This window comes from Panthera uncia, chromosome C2, assembly GCF_023721935.1.
Source record: "Panthera uncia isolate 11264 chromosome C2, Puncia_PCG_1.0, whole genome shotgun sequence".
In the NCBI taxonomy this organism is placed as follows: Eukaryota; Metazoa; Chordata; class Mammalia; order Carnivora; family Felidae; genus Panthera; species Panthera uncia.
The window spans coordinates 127389903-127409890 of NC_064810.1; the positions used below are offsets into that span (position 1 = coordinate 127389903).

Below are 19988 nucleotides of genomic sequence, written 5' to 3' on the forward strand. Positions count from 1 at the left end.
TAGCCTAAAGTTGTTCCAACACCAAATTGTTACAGTTTACAGTGATGACTGATAAAATTTATGAGTCAAAAACAGTGACTTGTTTTAAACATTTACATGCAGTTAATACACAAGTCATGGGAAAATAATAAATGCAAAAGATTATAGGTTATTAAACTGCCACCAAAGCCATAATGCGCAAGTATAAATTGAAATAGCTAACAGACAAGAAATAAGAATCTACATTCAGACACGTGAGGTGAGACTTGAATTTAATTTATTAGACAAAGAATCTCAAAGACAACTCCACATGCCAGGCAGTTTAATGCATTTCACACATGTAGCAGGGACTTAAACTCACCATATTGTTTCTGTCCTGAATTTAATTGTAAAAAGGAAAAAATAAAAGTTTTAAAGAAAATAAAAATAACAGAGTGAGCGTGAGTTAAGCTGTATCTATCACACAAATTCCATGAGGTTGTCACCAATACAAATTACCTTCACCTTAAGACACCTGCTTCTCTAAGTCTGTGACTCAGATTTTAGGCAGTCATAAACCCATTTGAGAATTCAAAGAAAGCAATGGCCTCCTATTCCAGAGAAAGACATACATAAGGTTTATAACTGGAGGGTAAGATTTCAAGGATTTCTTGAAGTCTATATATGGGCTGGCAGTTAGGTATCTCTGCTCCAAGTAAAACCTGTAGATACGGCAGATGTTAAAATTCTAGTCCTTAATGTGACAGAACCAAAAAGTAGAAAGTATTATAAATTAAAACATGAAAGTGTAACTTCATTAAAGAAGTGGCAAATTACCTAAAATAAAGCAAGAAAACAGACCAGATGACATAAAAAGAATAAAGGCTAAATGAGTAATGAATTTTAAAAAGTAAATGCTGTTTGAAAAATAAAATCTATTGGTTACATAAGGAAATGTCTCCTACAAAGTTGTAATTCTGTGCACTCTCATGAAAACTCATGTAAAGTGACTTGAATAAAGCAATAAATAATTCAAAAATTTAGTTTATTGATAAACCTTTCTCTAAAACTTGTAATTAAGGAGCACTTTCTTCAATTTCCCCTGCTCTCAGGACAAAAAGCTGGGGGTCCAGAGTAGTGAAAACGTAAATGCTATACATAAAAAATACAACCAGCTCTCCATAAACAGAGCTCATGGACTCAGAAACTTAGGCTAAAACCCTTAACTAGCTAAACAAATTCCTCAACTAAAAAAAAAATAAATAAATAAAAATAAATAAATAAATAAATAAAAGTAATTTTATACATTAGCCAAAGATTATTAATTGGACACAGAACATTAGCTACAAATGAAATTGACTTACTAAACGTTCTGATTATATAAGAAATGCAGTTCATTTCAAGGCTAGCCAGTTAATCTTGACAATGGTTAGTTTTCAGACTAGCTAAAGCACATGATCATTCCATATATGGGTGTTAATATTTCTAGAAAGAAAATAGTCACAAAGATTATTCACTGTTTTCTAAAGAAATTAATGTTAAAAATAGTACCATGGCAAAAATAATCCATTTGCTACCAAAACAGTTTCTTGACCAGCATATATACTGGGCATCATTTTTTGCTCAACATTTCAGATAACACTCGTAAATGAAACCAATAGACCAATAAAACATTATTTATGTTAAAAAATATATTCTTTTCCCTCTGAATTGTTCTCTTTAAATAACAAATGCTTCAGGGCACCTGGGTGGCTCAGTCGGTTAAGCATCTGACCTCAGCTCAGGTCATGATCTCGTGAGTTCGAGCCCTGCGTGGGCTCTGTGCATACAGCTCTGAGTCTGGAGCCTGCTTCAGATTCTGTGTCTCCTCCTCTCTCTGACCCTCCCATGCTCATTCTCATGCTCTGTCTCTCAATAATAAATAAATGTTAAAAAAATTTTTTTTAAATAACAAATGCTATCCACATTTAGAACTAAAATAAAGTAACTTTGTGCTAAAACTTATGCTGGATAAATGTTACGTATGAAAGCTGATTCCAATAACTTATTTTCAGTTAGATAATTATATCCAACAGCTTGAATAACTATTATTTTAGAAATGGGCTTAACTACGTGAAGTCAGCTCCTAATTTTTTATTAACTGAAAATCATTTATATCCCTATTTATATATTTTTGACTTTCCAAATGTAACAACAATATTATCATGACCAGATATGTATACAGTGTTTCTATTGTTACTTTGTTATAATAAAAAAGCAAAGCAACACTACAGAACAGAGAAGGGAGATACTCTTATTCTGATTTTATGAAAGAGGAAAGTAATGTTCTGAAAACCTGTAACTTATGTTTGGGGTTAATAAATGATAAAACTAGGGGTGCTTGGGTGGCTCAGTCAGTTAAGTATTTGATTCTTGATTTTAGCTCAGGTCATGATTTCACATGATTTCACTCACAGTTTGTGAGTTTGAGCCCCACAGAGGGCTCTGCACTGACAGTGTGGAGCCTGCTTAGGATATTCATATTCTCTCTCTCTCTCTCTCTCTCTCTCTCTCTCCTTTCCACAGTCTCTCCCCCCATGCCCAAAATAAATGAATAAACTTAAAACAAAATAAAACTAGGCTCAGATGTAGGTTAAACAGTTCAACCTTCAGTATTTTCACTATCGTAGCCATTCAGAAAGCCTATCTAGTGATTCTTTATATTGCATATGCCACTCACACAAATCAGCACGAACGCATTTATGCTCAAGCTCTAAAGAACTGAATTTTGGTCTCATTTTCACATAGACACACAAGACTGTTATGTTCTGCTACACCTGATGCCTTATGTTTGGAAGTTCTGGAAATTCATAAGAAACCTGTTTAACAAGATATTTATATTACTTTCTCTGTATAAAGAAATAGCTACCATAAGCGAAAAGATGCTTAAAAGCAAAGCATCTCAGTGTGGTTAACAAAAACTGTGAGACCAAGTCAACTTTTATAGTTGACTTAACCACTGCACATTACATCCTAGAGAGAAGAGTGTATTACTGAAATTAGGTTCTACTGATTATATATACTACATGCTGAGGAATCAGACCTGACCTGATTTGAGGAGCTAATATTGAAATTTAAGTACATACAGTAAGTTTAATTTAAAAATATGAAACTTATGGGGTGCCTGTGTGGCTCAGTCGGTTGAGCAACTGACTTTGGCTCAGGTCATGATCTCACAGCTTGTGGGTTTGAGCTCTGCATCAGGCTCTGTGCTGTCAGTTTGGAGCCTGGAGCCTGGAGCCTGCTTCGGATTCTGTGTCTCCCTCTCTCTCAGTCTCTCTCAAATCAGTCTCTCTCAAAAATAAATAAACATTAAAAAAATGTTTTTTAATAAGTAAATATATATATTTATACGTGAATATATATATATATAATATATATATTATATATATATATATATTCGTGAAACTTATTACCAAAACACTGGTCTGGCTAGCTCTGAATAAAAATGCTAAACAAGAAGAGCACCTTTACTTTTATAGCTATAAAATAAAATTCAGAGGGGTGCCTGGGTCACTCAGTTGTTAAGCATCTGACTTTGGCTCAGGTCATGATCTCACAGTTTGTGAGCTCAAGCCCCACTTTGGGTACAAATGAGCCCTACTTCTCTCCTTCTTTCTCTGCCCCTCCTGGGACTCTCTCTCTCTGTCCCTCACACAATTGCACGCACGTGCTTTCCCTCAAAAAATAAAGTTAAAATAAAAGTAAAATTCAGAGAAGGAAGAAAAAGAGATAACATATGGATAAAGAAGTATAGGAACTGAAAACATGGAAGAAAACTTAAGAGTGAAATTTTACATTCAATTTAATATAAAATACCTAAGTAAAAACCTAATCACAGATTCTTAAAACTATGAATTAAGAAAAACTTATATAAAAATATGAATCAATTAGGTGACATTTCTTCGTATGTGCAATCAGAAATACTGGACTACCATCTCTGTGAACAGGAACAACGAACGTAAGCCTGGGACATACAGAAGTGCTAGAAGTTTGGACGCAGATTTTATTTTTACCTCTTTTTGTGCAATGCCCATTCTATCCCTCCAGTGCATCAACACAAGATCTACTTTTTCTTTGGCAAATTTTTCAACTTCCTTAGCAGCTTTCCCAGCTAGTCTTTGCCATTCTGGAACTTTATTAAATTTTCCATACTGATCCTGTAAAACAATGTTAAAATCCATTACAGTCCTGTTTGTAAATTTATTTTTAAAATCTAAGTAAAGCTGAGTCACACTATTTGTTTTACATGATAAAATACATACTGGATGTTGGGGGCTCAGTGAAGAAACAAAGTGAAAATTTCTACAATAAATTACACTTTTGTCCAAGAAATCTTAACTTTTCTGCTTAAGTTTCAAGATGATTCCTATGTGAGGGGTGGTGGGATGTGAATGGGAGATGGGTGCAAATAGAAAAATGGGATGAGGAAAGGAAAAGAACACATACAAGACATTATTACAACAGTGTATCTTGCAAGATGTTTAAGTAAATTTTCTCAGAGATAGCCCAACCTTAATAATAAAGATAGCTTTTGTAAGAAAAAAGTCCTACCTAAGTTAATTTTTTCACTGTTGGCCCCTTTCACCAACAACATTTATCAATCACATATTACGTGCAAAATATCACATTATACATTTGAAACTTTAAAAAAAAATCCATTCCTGAATGTGGCAATAAGCTGAGTGAAGGGAAACAAAACATACAAGATTACTACTATTCATAATATTAGACTGCGGTGACAGTTTTACAACTCTATAAATATAAAAAAAAATTACTGAATTGTATACTTATAACAAGAGAATATTATGGGATGTAAATTTTACCTTAATAAAGTGGTTAATGATACAAAAAGAGTACTATTATTCAATTCCGTGAATTCTTAGTTTATCTCTAAAAATTTTATTGTGTTTCAGAGAAGAGTGTTCTTTTCAACCTGAAAAGACACTTAGGACAATCATATTTACCATTGCTATTTTCACATTATCTCTAACATGCATGCGATCAGCATCCTTCTCAGGAACTGGATCTGAGCTGTCCAAGTATGCCAGCAAGCCTGGCGGCTAAAAGTAAACAAAAACAAAACATAAAATCCATTTGCAAAACAACCACACAAAAGAAAATTTAGCTTCCAAACTCAAATAAATACTATGATTTAAGCTATTGAGGTTAGCATTTATTATGTGACAACTTCTACAATAAACATCTTTTAAATAAAAAACAGACTAAAAAAATTCTTTAACAGTATAAATAAACTTACTCAATTAAATTTTATTGGACAAGAATGCATAAATCTTCTTGGTCATTCAACAGACTTACCAAAATGCGTTTCAACAGGTTTGTCGCAGTTACGTTATCAGCTGTCCAGAGTCCCACTAAATGTCTACTTAGCTGTCTGAAAAAAGCAGACGTTGAGAAAGGTTTGCTGCTTTATCTCAGCTAGAATAGAAAGGAATTTTTAAGAACAAAATATCATATAAGCAATATGGCTACAGGAAAAAAAAATCATTCTGATGTTAATATTTAAAGTTAGTACTTCAATGTGGAGAGGTGAATCAGACAGTAATTCAAAATGTTGCTAATGTTTTAGAATTTTCTCCAATCAAAATGCTTCCCTGATCAACTCCCTGATTTTCAATGGACCTGAACATGAAGTAGGTTCTTACCTCATTTAAAGACAGGGACAATAAATAAAGCAATTAGACTGGATGATACAATTAGTTTGCATAGTAAATCCCAAAACAGTGATCATGTAGCATTCTGGCATTCCTTGGAAATCTCAACATGAGCAAAAGTCAGTAACTATGTTCTAATATAACCTTTTTAGCAAGGTCAGGGATAGAAAATATTTTCAGTTTTGGAGCCTAGACAAAGACTCAAAGCATTCAGAGCAAATTATTCTACTCTTGCCACTTTAATTTTTTTACGTTTATTTTTGAGAGAGACACAGAGCACAAGTGGGGGAGGGGCAGAGAGGGACAGACACAGAATCCAAGCAGGCTCCAGGCTCTGAGCTGTCGTCAGCACAGAGCCCGACGTGGGGCTCAAACTCAGGAGCTGTGAGCTAATGACCTGAGCCAAAGTCAGACACTTAACTGACTGAGCCACCCAGGCACCCTTAATCATGCCACCTTCGAGGTAAAAACATATTTTGGTTCAAAGTGGAAATCTAAGATCCATGTTGACTTATGACTTAATCATTTATTAATCTTAACCCTCATGATAACATCTGTCTCCTAATGAGGCTAAAAAGCTCCTCATAAGCAGAAAATATATTTCATGGTTGACCCTTCTGTGCTTCCGCAGGGATTCAAATTGCCATGTGCTTCAAGAATAGGCATGAAACCTGTGAGTGAAATAACCAAACCTACAGACATATGTATTTATAATAGGTTACATTCCCAGAAGAAAAAAGCTTAAAAACCCAAACTGCACTTTGTTACGTTACCAAAAGAAATGAACACCACTAAAACGTTCATTTCTGGGGCACCTGTGGGCTCAGTTAAGTGTCTGACATTTTGTTTCAGCTCAGGTTACGCATGATCTTGTGATCATGGGATCGAGTCATGTCAGGCTCTGTGCTGACAGTGTGGAGCCTGCTTGGGATTCATTCTCTCTCTCTCTCTCTCTCTCTCTCTTTCTCTCTCTCTCTCCCCCTTTCTCTCGCCCCTTCCCTGTTCATGCTCTCTCAAAAAGAAATAAACTTAAAAAAAAAACAAACCTGTTCATTTCTGCGCCTATTTGGAAATTACTAATGAAGTAATTACACTTATTTTTTCCTTCACTTGCATCAGGTAGGTATCATTATCAGTGATTCCTTAAACAAGGCTTTAATCAGGGATAAACAGGATAACATTTTATAATAGCAAAGATATAATAAAAAATAAAGCAATGCAAATAACAAGTGGTATCTATATTATAAATTGATAGCTTTTCATTAGTGTAACTGATCACAGTAGGGAATGTAATTGATTAATAAGAGGAACACAAGAAGCAAACATCTAACACAGGGGTTTAATACAATAAGACATCAAATAGTGTCTATTTTAATGAAAGATGGTATCTAGCATCGCTAAAAAGGCAATATGCCAAGGAAATAATCTTTCTTTTAGATCTTTTTGTCCTCTCAGCCCTAAAAGACTACTTTTGGGGCTAACATAAGTTGAGGGATGCAGACAGCTTCTTATAATACTAACAGCAGAAAACTACTGGCAAGGGAGCATACCAAAGCATCCAATAACTGAATATAGGTGACAAAAAAGGCAAATTTATGGTATCATAAAGTAAACCTAAGTGAAAATTTATGCTATCATTTAAAAAGTCAAAAAGAACATAATCAAAAACATCTTTTTTTAAACTAATGAATCATGAGTCATAATATAGTATGCTAAGGTTATCTGAAGAGTCACACATCAGGAATCATAAAGAAAGATTAAAAGGGATGGAATTCACATGGCCTGGAATAAATGAATAGGTTTATATGCTTCCTTATATTTAAATGATTATTATAAAAAAAGAATTTGCCAAAGTGGAAACTGTTTAACTCCAATAGATTTAGGATAGGCCTACATTAGGCTGATTAGATAATGTTTTCTTTATTCTTTAAAAAACATTTTTTAATGTTTATTTTTGACAGAGAGAGAGAGAGAGAGAGAGAAACAGACAGACTGTGAGCCAGGGGAGGGGCAGAGAGAGAGGGAGACACAGAATACAAAGGAGAACCGTGAGATCATGACCTGAGCTGAAGTCAGATGCCTAACTGAAGGAGCCACCCAGGAGGCCCACTGTTTTCTTTATTCTTTTTTTTTTTTTTTTCAACGTTTATTTTTTGGGACAGAGAGAGACAGAGCATGAATGGGGGAGGGACAGAGAGAGAGGGAGACACAGAATCGGAAACAGGCTCCAGGCTCTGAGCCATCAGCCCAGAGCCTGACGCGAGGCTCGAACTCACGGACCGTGAGATCGTGACCTGGCTGAAGTCGGACGCTTAACCGACTGCGCCACCCAGGCGCCCGTTTTCTTTATTCTTAAAGTAGAGTACCTAACCAAAGATATTTACAAATTGACATCATGGCCAGAAGGAAATACAAAGAGAAAAGGCCTGGATATGTGGTTCTAGTTCCATAAGCTTCTAGGCACTATTTTTCATATTCTACTCCCTTGACTATGGGCCCTTGACTATGGGTCCCTCCCAAGTTATCCAGGGGCAGGGACAATGATCATCTGGGCACAATCTTTCTATAAGGGAAGGAAAAGGAGAACTAGGTGAATCAAAAGATAATGAATCATTCGTGTAATCCAAATACTTATTCAGTCTGTTTTATGTATTATCTGAATCCATTTTCTAAGCAGCAAGTTAATTTACAGCAAATTAAATTTAACCTACCTATTTGTAAGCATCCTCTGATCTGAGCTTATTGTAAACATCGCAGTATGCAAGTGTCGAGGTAAGGCACCTTCACTTAGGGCAAGCTCCTGCATTTTTGTAGCAATTTCTTTGTCACCTTCCTTTGGAAAAAGGGTAAGATGATCCCTAAAGCAGCAATCTAGAACAAGCTATCCTAATTTTATAAAACTAATTTTACATCTCTAAGTAAAATTATACAGTATACAACGTAATAAAAATTTTAAATGCAACTTTACCCAAAAACAACACAGGTGATACAAGTAATTTAAAAAATATTATTTGACTGTGGTGTGAGGTTTTAAATGTTTACAAGTACATTTATCCAATAAATTATGCTTTGCTTAATTTAACATTAAAGTTAGGTTCATTCTCTGAGTATTTATCAGCCCATGAAAGGGAAATGCAACTCAGGGAAATCAGCAATTCCTACCAAAGGCATCTACAAACCAGGCTTGCTTTTATTATTAACAATACATACATTTTCATGGTGAACACAGTTATTTTTTTTTTTAAAGAATGATTGATAATTGGGGTAGTTCTTTTTATTCTTAGATTTTACTTTGCTTATATGGGCTCATTTTGGCAACAGAGTATGACAGGACAGGACTACTGATCAAAGGTAATCACAGAACTATGAATTAAGTAAGCAGTGTGATATTTAAGACAATCTGTTGAAAAGCATGAATGCTCACAATGTTAGTGAAAAAAAGTACAAGTATATAGTACAACTGAGTATGCAGTATGTATACAAATATTCACATAGTGTGAATATATATGTACATGTATCATTCTGACAGCACTATCAATACAAATATATACAGTGCATGGTTTGTATATGTACACATATAATTCTGAATACTACAGTCTGAGAGAAAACTTACCAAAATGCTAAGAGTAGTTACCTCAGGATGATAAAAATACAAACGATTTATTTGTTCCTTGAATTTTTTCTATAAACTCCAATGTTTCTTCAAAAATCATATATTGCTTTACAACCAGAAAAAATAATTTAAGATACTTGCCAGGATTTCAGTGTAAATAAAGAAAGTGTTCCTTACATAGATACCTCCAGCTCCAGTCACTGGCTATGAAACGGACATGTGTAGCTTATATTGAAGCCCTAAGTCCACATTTTGGTTATACATGGCCCTCAATAAGTATTTCTGAATGAATGGCAACATATTGGTGGATGGGGGTCAGGAACACACTTTTGTTTGGTCTCGTGGTCTTAACCGTCCTTGGCTATTGTCAGCTCTGTGAGAGATACTTACTTTGGAAACAACCCATTAACTAGAGGAAGAAAATCAGCCTTTATATACCCACTAAAAATGAAAACAACCTTTGATGTATAACACCTATATAGAATTTTTTAACATCTACTTAGAGGTATACTAGTTATGTGCATTTTATTTAGCAACATGTTATATTTATGAGTTACAATCACTGAGAGTTTTTGATAAAAGGGGCACTCTTACATTTTATCCAAACCACTACTATGACGACAAAAAAGTAAGAATTCAAAGCCACTTAAACTGATGTTATTGTAAACATCAGTATGCAAGTTGATATTCATAGCCATGATTTTGTTTACTAAAAAACACAGAAAGCTAAAGAAATTATCTTGGGGAAACAATATCTTGTGTCTGTCCAATAACATAAACTAACCTCTAGAGCTCACTTACAAATGCACTTTAGCCTGAGGAACTTATTTTTGTTACCATTCTTATTTAACACCACTTTGCTATGAACTAACTCCATTAACAGATTTCCATGTAACCTCAGTACCTAAAGATTTCAGTAGCATCAATACCATCATCTCCCATGCCCCCCAAAAAAAGAGCAAGAGAGGGAGAATGCTAACTTTTAATTCTCTTAAACAAACACAACACAAATAATATAGGAACAAGAAAGATTTATTTGCCCTAAACCCACTTACCTCAGAACTTTCAAACTCTTAGTTTAATACTGAGGATTGTTTCTGTAGTTTAAAACTAACTTCTGAATAAAGATTTAAAATTACTTTTCTTACCCAGAAAAAGTGCATGTTTCCCATAACAGGCTGAAAGGTAATTTTGTCAGCTTCAATGAAAACAGCCAATCAACATTCAAGTAAGTTTCAAATTTCCAAGCTGTTCTCACCTCTATTATTGCCTTCATAACCAATCCAGCTCCCTTGATAATTGCCATGGAAGGATGCTTTAACATGGGGAGAAAAAAGAATCACAGAATGAAAGAATTTCATTCCAACATGGCTAGCTGTTGCTTTTAAGGAGGATATACAATTTTATTCAAGGTATAAGTCATAAAATTAGTAAAGGATACATCTGAAAGTCAGATCACAGTTTGGTTAAAAATTTTAGGTATCGGGGCGCCTGGGTGGCGCAGTCGGTTAAGCGTCCGACTTCAGCCAGGTCACGATCTCGCGGTCCGTGAGTTCGAGCCCCACGTCAGGCTCTGGGCTGATGGCTCGGAGCCTGGAGCCTGTTTCCGATTCTGTGTCTCCCTCTCTCTCTGCCCCTCCCCCGTTCATGCTCTGTCTCTCTCTGTCCCAAAAATAAATAAAAAACGTTGAAAAAAAATTAAAAAAAAAAAAAAATTTTAGGTATCCTTACAACATAGCTTTAAAGAAAATCAAAGCATCAGCAGGAAACAGCTGGTACTTATTTGAATAATTATACTTATTTGAATATCAAATGTAATGATACACACTGACATTATACAAATTAATATGAAATAAAAATATAAGTATATAGAAACACATCACATATACGTAATACTGTAATATATGAAATAACAATGTTTTCAGCTCTTTATGAACAGCTCTACTAAAACTCATCCTATTATTTGGTAATTTATAAAGAAAAGGGTACTCTGGGCCTATCATAGAAAAAAATGCATTTCTCACTCCTGAGATGGAAAAGATGGGCAACAGGGTCAAAACAGTGGTCAAAAGCCATTGATAGAGCTCTACATGAAACACCAAGAAATCTGTAGAATTTAAATATCCTTAATAGGATAACATACTAGGCTGTGTTCGCTTATCAACATTATTACAGAAGCACACATCCATTATTTTAAAACCAAACTCTAAGTGGGTCTCTCTTAGAGTAGCTGTTAGCTGATAAAGAAGATAACAAACTCTCTCACCTGAAAGAGTTTGAAGAGGGTTCTTCCATTGGATGCTACCATCTCTAAGAGCATATCAAACTGCTGTCCTTCTGTTGTCTCACTATATGGAGCACAGAGGGCAAAAGTAAGGAAGTCCAAGAGTGAACTAATAACTAGGGCACCAGTCCCATGATCCTGAAACAAGTAACATATTACCATGACTTAGGGCAGAATTTCAAGCAAAACAGTAGTAACATGCTTCTGCTAGTCTATATGTTAAAAGTATTCCTCAACATGAGGTTTAAAGTTTGACTAAGGAGTATTTGTTTTACTAATGCAATAAATCCACTGCTTACCATATTTCAAAAGGAAAATAATTAAAATTTGGTCCAATTTCAAGAGAATAACCAAGACTCCTCAAACACGTATAATAAAGGTTAACATGTATAGAATTCATATAAAAAGTAATCTTTGACAAAACTTATAAAACCCTGAAAATTTGTTCCTTCGAAATGTTACAGACTGCCCATCTCCAAAACTGTTACCAGTGACTGAAGAGTAAGGATGTCACTAATTTTTAAGAGCAGCTTATTTCATAATGACATTATTAAAGAACAAAAAACCCTGGAATATCACTGCAAAAATCTAAAGTCTTTGCAACTCTTTTCAGATGAATGGATACAGTCCTAAAACAGAGTATTTTACTATTAGTGAGTGACCAAGCTGACCAAACTGTGTATGACCAACTGACCAAAGCTGGGAGCTCCAATTAAATAAAAACTGTCCAGGTCACCTGGGTGGCTGAATCAGTTAAGCGTACGACTTTTGATTTGGCTCAGGTCATGATCTCACGGTTCATGGGTTCAAGCCCCCTGCTTGGGGGCTCTCTCTCTCTCTCCCTCTCTGCCACTCCCATGCATGCACTCTCTCTCCCTCTCTCTCAAAATAAAAAAAATTAAAAAAAAAAAAACTGTCCAAACTGCACTTCTGAAATACCTTTCAATAATGTATGGTATTTCTCATTAAGACAAATTTAATTACAACTTACCACATGGGAATTAAATTTCTCTAGTAAGTTTTCCAGAAACTTCTTTGAAGAGAGAAGAGAAGCTTTGTTCAGCTGTTCTTGCCTTAAGTCATAGTCATCATGCATGGGCTATTGATTAAAAACAGTGATAATTCATGAGCAACCCATATGCTGGCATCACACGGAAGTCATTTATAGAGAGTATTCATTAAATACTAAAAAAAATTAAAAACCATAGCCTTTAAGGTTGAAGGCAGAAAGGAAACTCGTGATAAGACAAACAGGCAAAAGTGATGATTTCCCCCAGGGTCTGATGAGGCTTTGCAGATAATGAATCCGAGTATCTGTAGCGAGTACTATATAAGGCACACTCTCAAAAGTCCAGGTCTCCTCCTTAAAGGCATATGACATCCATTTCTTCTCCCCCAATTTTATAATTTAAATTTGAAATGGTAAAACTTAGCATTTATTTACCTATATTTTTAAACAGCATTTAAAAGCAGGTACTAAACGAGCAGCAAATACTTCTTTGTCCCTTTGACTGGTGGAATAAAGGAGAATGGAAAACGGATTCTAACATGAAGGTTAGGAGTAAAGATCCAATCCTAACTTTGCTACTGACTACAGCTGACCTTAGGCAAGGTTAATTGCTATAACTCCAAGTTTCCCTTTCCTCAGTCATCAAGTAGGATTAATGGCACTCAGCTCACAGGACTACTATGAAGCTTAAATGAGATAATTCATGTAAGATACACAGCCAAAACCTAATATGTAATGAAAGCTCAAGGTGTTTCACACTACCACAGTTTATTTTCTAGGTATCCCACGAACTCTTTTAATGGAGTTACCCGGAGTAGTAAAGATAGTAAAATTCACTTTGAAGAATAAATGTAAGACTTTATGTAAGTGATTACTTAGGTTTATTCTATACCACTGAGCTTGCCTACAGCACTTTATATGAAACATAAAAGTCCCACTACTATATACAACATTGAAGTTAATCAGGAACTTCAAGTTACACTGAACAATTCATTGCTTCTCCTCCCAAAGAAACTGTCACCAAGTTAGACCTTTGCCCTCAGCCTTCAAATGTGCCTTCTTTAGCCCCAGCCTACTCCATCTTATTTCTTACATATTTAGTCTGCCTCTAACCTTACCTCTAATGCAGTCTCCACATACCATCAATCAGCTTTCAGAGGTCCAAACCTAATGTTATACTCCGCTGCTGAAAAACCTTTCAGGTTGTTCCTTACTAAAGAATATAAATCTAGCTTCTTTGATATAAAAGGCTTTTGATAACTGTCTCTGCAATACATCTCTAACTTTAACTCCTAATCCCACATACCTCCATACATGCTTTATGACCCAGCCATTTCAATTATGTGCTTCATCCTAAACATGCCTTTGTATATGCTATCCCGTTTCTCAGGAAAGCCGCTCACAGAGGGAAAATACCTGTCTATCCTTTAAGATTGAGTTCAAGTGTAACACCTTCCAGAAAGATTGGCCTAGAATCTTTTATCTTTTCCTCACCACAAAACCAAAACTGAGTGCTGCTTTTTAGGGATCAGGTAACCTCTACTACGTTAGACTATACATACAAGCCTACCTTACTAGACTGTTAGCCATTTCAAGAAAGGAAGGAATTCTATTTCTAGTAGATAGCACAGTGCCAGTTTATAAGATATGCTAAAAAAAAAAAAAAACACAAAAAAACAAACACACACACACACACACACACACACACACACACAAAACCCACAAAAAAAAAAAATCACATTTATTTGAATAAATAAATGGCTATGAGAACAATCCAGGAAATCTAGGTTTGTGGAAATTTAAACCATCAATCAACTTAAGAAAAACCAGTAAAATGACATTAAGTAGATGGATTTTAAAAAATACTACTTACACACATGAGGGCACAGAGCATATCAACAGCTGCATGGATTACTCCATTGTTGCTCCTCTTGAGTGCTTTTACTACCTTCACTCCTAGACGTTCCCGAAACCTTGTGGAACAACAACAAAAAACCCCCAAGCATATAACAGCAGTATCAGAGCATTACTTTATCATTAAAATGTGACATAATAAGTCTTTGTAAGTTTCTATTGCATTCAGCAAGTACATATTTTATTTTGAGAGAGAAAGAGAGAGAGTGGGGAAGGGGCAGGGAGAGTATCCCAAGCAGGCTCCGTGATGTTAGCACAGAGCCTGATGCAGGGATTGATCCCACTAACCATGAAATCATGACCTGAGCCAAGCTCAAGAGTCAGATGCTCAACCAACTGAGCCACCCAGGCACCCCAGCAAGTATATATTTATTTTTTTAAGTTTATTTATTTATTTTGAGAGAGAGTGTGAGCGGGGGAGGGGCAGAGAGAGAGGGAGAGAGAGAATCTCAAGTAGGCTCTGCACTGTCAGCACATAGTCCGATGCAGGGCTTAAACTCACAAACCACCAGATCAAGACCTGAGCCTAAATCAAGAGTTGGATGCTTAACCAGCTAAACCACCCCGGTGCCCTAAGTACTTATTTTAAATTCCACTTCCAGAACACATCCACTCCCGTAAGTTTTGTTCTTTGCGGGGGGAAGATTTTTTGTTTTAACTAATTAAAACTAAAATGGATTTCACTTCCTGTTCAAATTCACTAAAATAAGAGTCAGTAATATTACAGGTATGTATGAGAACAATATCCACCCCCTTTAGTACCACTGCCCTTTCCTTTTTAATTTCTCATGATTAAAAACTACCATATCATCATATGAAAAAGTTTCAGGTTTAGACAGATATAAAGACACAAACTTGATCATTTGCTATTTTGACTTGTTCGTATACTCTATAAGAAGTTCAAAGCAACTTACTTTGGAAGCTGAGTGAAGGCCAGAAAACCAGCTTTGGAAGCTACAAGCCTCCTCACAGCCTGGAACTGACTCTCAAGTTCTGCATTTGAAGCAACAACATCTCCCTCTTGAGACAATAATGCTGTTATGGCATTATTGATCAGTTTTTCTTTGTTTTCTGAGAAGAGACCCTAGGTAAAGGAAGAATGTTTCAAAAAAGTTTCCATACCAAAAGTTAGTGACTATGAACAAATTAAAATACAATTCATCTTACATCCTGTGTTACTGCATGCAGAACTCCACTATATGAAATATTAGCGTTGAACCTGAATACAGCATCTGCAAAGTTGCCATCTGTAAGATGAAAAGGTTCAAAAAGATTTAGAGGTATGCATTCTTAACTTTTCAATTATTAAGCAGATGGACGGAAATGCAATTACACTTAAATCAATACTTACTCGGAGGTGTGGCCAAAAATCTGAGATGAAGGCTCTCTACTTCCTCATCGACAGGCATGCTGAGTAACCCCCATCGCTGACCTTTATGAGTTGGTGTCATTTTTACACAAACATCTCTGTTACCAGAGGCTCTTACTCCATCCAACAAACTTGCTAATAAGGAATCTCTAAGCAAGGTAAAAAATAAAAAGATTTTAGGACTGATAATTAAAAGGAATTTTGACTCAGAACGCAGCACAGGCCCTTCAGCAGGTAACCTGTTCAGGGAGGGCACTCAAGTAGAAGAAGAAGCACGAAAGAAATGGGGCTTTACGAAAGAGCCTGGAGTGCCAGTGCTAGCTCTGCACTTTGCGGTCACATACCTTGTACAAGTTACTAAAGCGCTGTAAATGTAACATTTTTGTTCTAAGATTTTTAAAAACAGTTTCACTAAGATACAACTTACAAATCAAAAATTCACCCAATTAAAATGTACAGTTTAAGAATTCTTAGTAAAGGGCACCTGGGTGGCTCAGTCGTTAAGCACCTGACTTTGGCTCAGGTCATGATCTCACAGTTCATGAGTTCAAGACCCGCATCAGGTGAGCTCAAGCCCCATTCTAAGTGAGTAAAGCCCCCCTTTGGGTAAAACAGGAGTCCTGCTTTGAGTAAAACACAAGCCCCTGTGGGATTCTCTCTCTCTGCCCCTTGCTCACTTGTGCCCTTTCTCTCTAAATAAATAAATAAATAAATAAATAAATAAAATCTTAGCAAGTTTTTTCAATTGTGCAACTATCCATCTGTGGCATACTTCCATCACCCCAAAAAGTTTTCATGTACCCATCTGCAAAAGACTCCTCAGCATCCAGGCAACTCCTTATTTTCTATCTCTGTAGTTTTGACTTTTCAAATAACTTCATCAAGAGAATGAAAAGGAAAGCTACAGGCTGGGAAAAAATATTTATAAAAGCCCTATCTGATAAAGGTCCATTATCCAAAATATACAAAGACCTCTTAAAAGTCAACAAGACCAAGAACTCAATTAAAAAATGATCCGAAGTCCTTAACAGACATGTACCCCACCAAAAACAATACACAGATGGCAAATAATCATATGAAAAGATACTCAACACATATGTCATCAGGGAAATGCAAACTGAAACAGCGAGATACCACCAGGCACTTACTAGAATGGCCAAAACTGAACACTGACAATACCAAATGCTGGTGAGGATATGGAGCAACAGGAACTCTCATTCACTGCTGATTGGAATATAAAATTCACAGCCACTTTTGAAAGACAGTTTGGCAGTTTCTTACAAAACTCAACATCCTCTTACCCTATGATGCAGTGATCATACTCCTTAGTATTTACACAAAGGATGAAAACTTACGTCCACACAAAACCAGCACTCGGATTTTTACAACAGCTTTAATGGAAGCAACAAGAGGTCCTTCAGTAAGCAAATAGATAAATAAACCATGGTATGTCCAGACAATGGATTATTAAGTGTTAAAAAGAAATGAGCTATCCAGGAATGAAAAGACATGGAGAAAATGAAAGAAGCCAATCTGAAAAGGCTACATACTGTACAATTCCAACTATGACACTATGGAAAAAGCAAAACTTTGGAGACAGTAAAACGATGAGTGGCTGTCAAGATTTAGGAGGGAGGGAGAGATGAAATTAGTGGAGCATTAGGATTTCCTCATCCAAAGTATTTTTACTGCTAGAGAGGATCTGTGGACATTTTTAGGGTGGTGAAAAGTCTGTATGATACTATAATAGTAGATAAATGTCATTATACATTTGTTCCAATTATACAATTGTAGGTTAGTCAATTTTAACGTATGTATCATTCTGGTAGGGGATGCTGGTAATAGGGGAGGCTCTGCCAGGAAGTATATGAGAAATCTCTGTACCTTCTGCTCAATTTTGCTATAAACCTCAAAGTGCTCTAAAAAATAGTCTCTTAAAAATGCAAATAAACAGAATAATATGTAGTGTTATGGGTCTTGCTCATTTTACATAAATTTTTAAGGTTCAGTCCTTTCTATTGATGAATAGTTTTCCACCATGTAGATACTCAACATGTTTGCCTATTCATTCACCAGGTAATATATATATCAATTGTTTCTAGTCTTGGCTATTAGGAGTAATGTTATCATAAACATTCAGATACAAGTTTTTATGCAGTCATATGTTTTCATTTCTCTTGAGGTAGACACCTAAGAATAGAATCATTGGGTCATATGATAACTTTATGTTTAAGAAATTGCCAAACTATTTTTCAAAAGTTTATGACTTTATGTTCTCCCACCAGCAATGTAGGAGAATCCACATGCTTGCCGACAATCAGCATTGCCAGTTTTTTCGATATTACCCATTTTACTGTATATGTAGTGGTTTTACTTTTCCTTAATGAATCATGGTCTTTTTATGTGTTTATTTACCATTCACATATTTTCCCTGGTGAGAGGTCTATCTGAATATTTTGCCTACTTATTTTTTGGGTTTTTAATTTTTTTACTATTGAGTTAAGAGTTCTTTATATATTCTAAAAGCAAGTCTTTTGTTACCTATATGTTTTCCAAATATTTTCTCGCTGTCTGTGGCTTGCTTGTCCTTTTCTTAATGGGGTCAAAGTTTTAAATTTTAACAAAGTCTAATTAATCAGACTTTCATGAATTATGTATTTGGAACTATATCTAAAAACCTTTTCCTAGAGCACCTGGATGGTTCAGTTGGTTAAGCGTCCGACTCTTGGTTTCAGCTCAGGTCATGATCTCATGATTTGTAAGACTGAGACCTGTATTGGGCTCTGTGCTGACAGCATGGAGCCTGGTTGGGATTTTCTCTCTCGTCTCTCTGTGCCCCTCCCCCATTTGCATGCACTTGCACTTACGCCCTCTCACTCTCAAAATAAACATTTAGAAAGAACAGAAAGAAAGAAACCTTGTCCTAATCCAAAGTCACAAACTGTTTTACTTTTTGCATATAAACTTTATTGGGAATAATGGCATCTTCTTCCTCGGGATCAGGATAAAACAATGTATGTACATAAAGCACATGACAAACTGTAAATGTTGAGATCCCTTCCCTGATTAGAACATGTGCAGTTTTTTTTCCCCCCAGAAGTTCTCTTCCTTGAATTCAGGACAGGAAAAAATACCACCTTTTTGCTTAAAATGTCATTTTTGTTGAACTTAGATCAAAAGCTTTCCAAGGTAAGAAAGAGTTACTGGTCATACTACAGGAAGTGACAGGACTTCAATAAGGCTGCATTCTGAACAGTGGCAAAATGTGCCAGAACCATTTCAACTATGCTTTAAAAACAGATTCAGTCTCAACCTTTTTAAACAGCACAAAAGAACTGCCTGGAATGTAAAAGCTGCCAATACCATGACAATGGCTTAGTATATGAAGAGAGTTCTAGTCATTCACACTAGGATAGCATTCAAATTCTTTACCTCACAGGAGTTGATGAGCTATAGCATCTCACAGCTTTTCACATCAACAGCCAAGTCAGTGATATAAAAATAATCAGGCTCATTCCACTGGAAAATTAGTAACTAGACTAATGATACTAACTTACAAAAACCTAACTTAAAAGTGTATCTAAAGTAACTTGCTGCTGTTATTCAAACAAGTTAACAATGAAAAGTGAAAGGTGCTATTTTAAAATGCTTTATTTAAAAGCATAAGTTACAGAAATACACCTTATTTTCATCATTTCATTTAAAATCAAATCACCATTTTTATTTTTTAGAAATTTGAAAACGGGATCTTTATTTTTTTTAACATTTATTCATTTTTGAGAAATGAAGAGAGACAGAGAATGAGTGGGGGAGGGGCAGAGAGAGAGGGAGGCACAGAATCTGAAACAGGCTCCAGGCTCTGAGCTGTCAGCACAGAGCCCCACGTGGGGCTTGAACTCACGAACCATGAGATCATGACCTGAGCCGAAGTCGGACACTTAACCGACTGAGCCACCCAGGCACCCCAGTGAATGGTCATTTTATTTTATTTTTTATTTTTATTATTATTTTTTCAACATATGAAGTTTATTGTCAAATTGTCAAGTTTATTGTCAACACCCAGTGCTCATCCCAAAAGGTGCCCTCCTCAATACCCATCACCCACCCTCCCCTCCCTCCCATCCCCC

At 35.7% G+C, this 19988-nt stretch overlaps 1 protein-coding gene across 1 annotated transcript in view; it reads right to left on the bottom strand.

Annotated features, from left to right (window-relative positions):
• The window catches only part of DNAJC13 (DnaJ heat shock protein family (Hsp40) member C13), a 127720-nt gene that overhangs the window by 63734 nt on the left and 43998 nt on the right, over positions 1 to 19988 (bottom strand). Inside the window, exons 10-20 of the mRNA XM_049629806.1 lie at positions 15844 to 16010; positions 15660 to 15739; positions 15407 to 15576; positions 14452 to 14551; positions 12561 to 12668; positions 11552 to 11707; positions 10544 to 10600; positions 8384 to 8505; positions 5317 to 5392; positions 4965 to 5060; positions 4014 to 4157 (exon numbers count right to left, since the gene is read on the bottom strand). Coding sequence (XP_049485763.1) covers positions 4014 to 4157; positions 4965 to 5060; positions 5317 to 5392; positions 8384 to 8505; positions 10544 to 10600; positions 11552 to 11707; positions 12561 to 12668; positions 14452 to 14551; positions 15407 to 15576; positions 15660 to 15739; positions 15844 to 16010 — 1276 coding nt within the window. The remainder of the gene's footprint in view (positions 1 to 4013; positions 4158 to 4964; positions 5061 to 5316; positions 5393 to 8383; positions 8506 to 10543; positions 10601 to 11551; positions 11708 to 12560; positions 12669 to 14451; positions 14552 to 15406; positions 15577 to 15659; positions 15740 to 15843; positions 16011 to 19988) is intronic.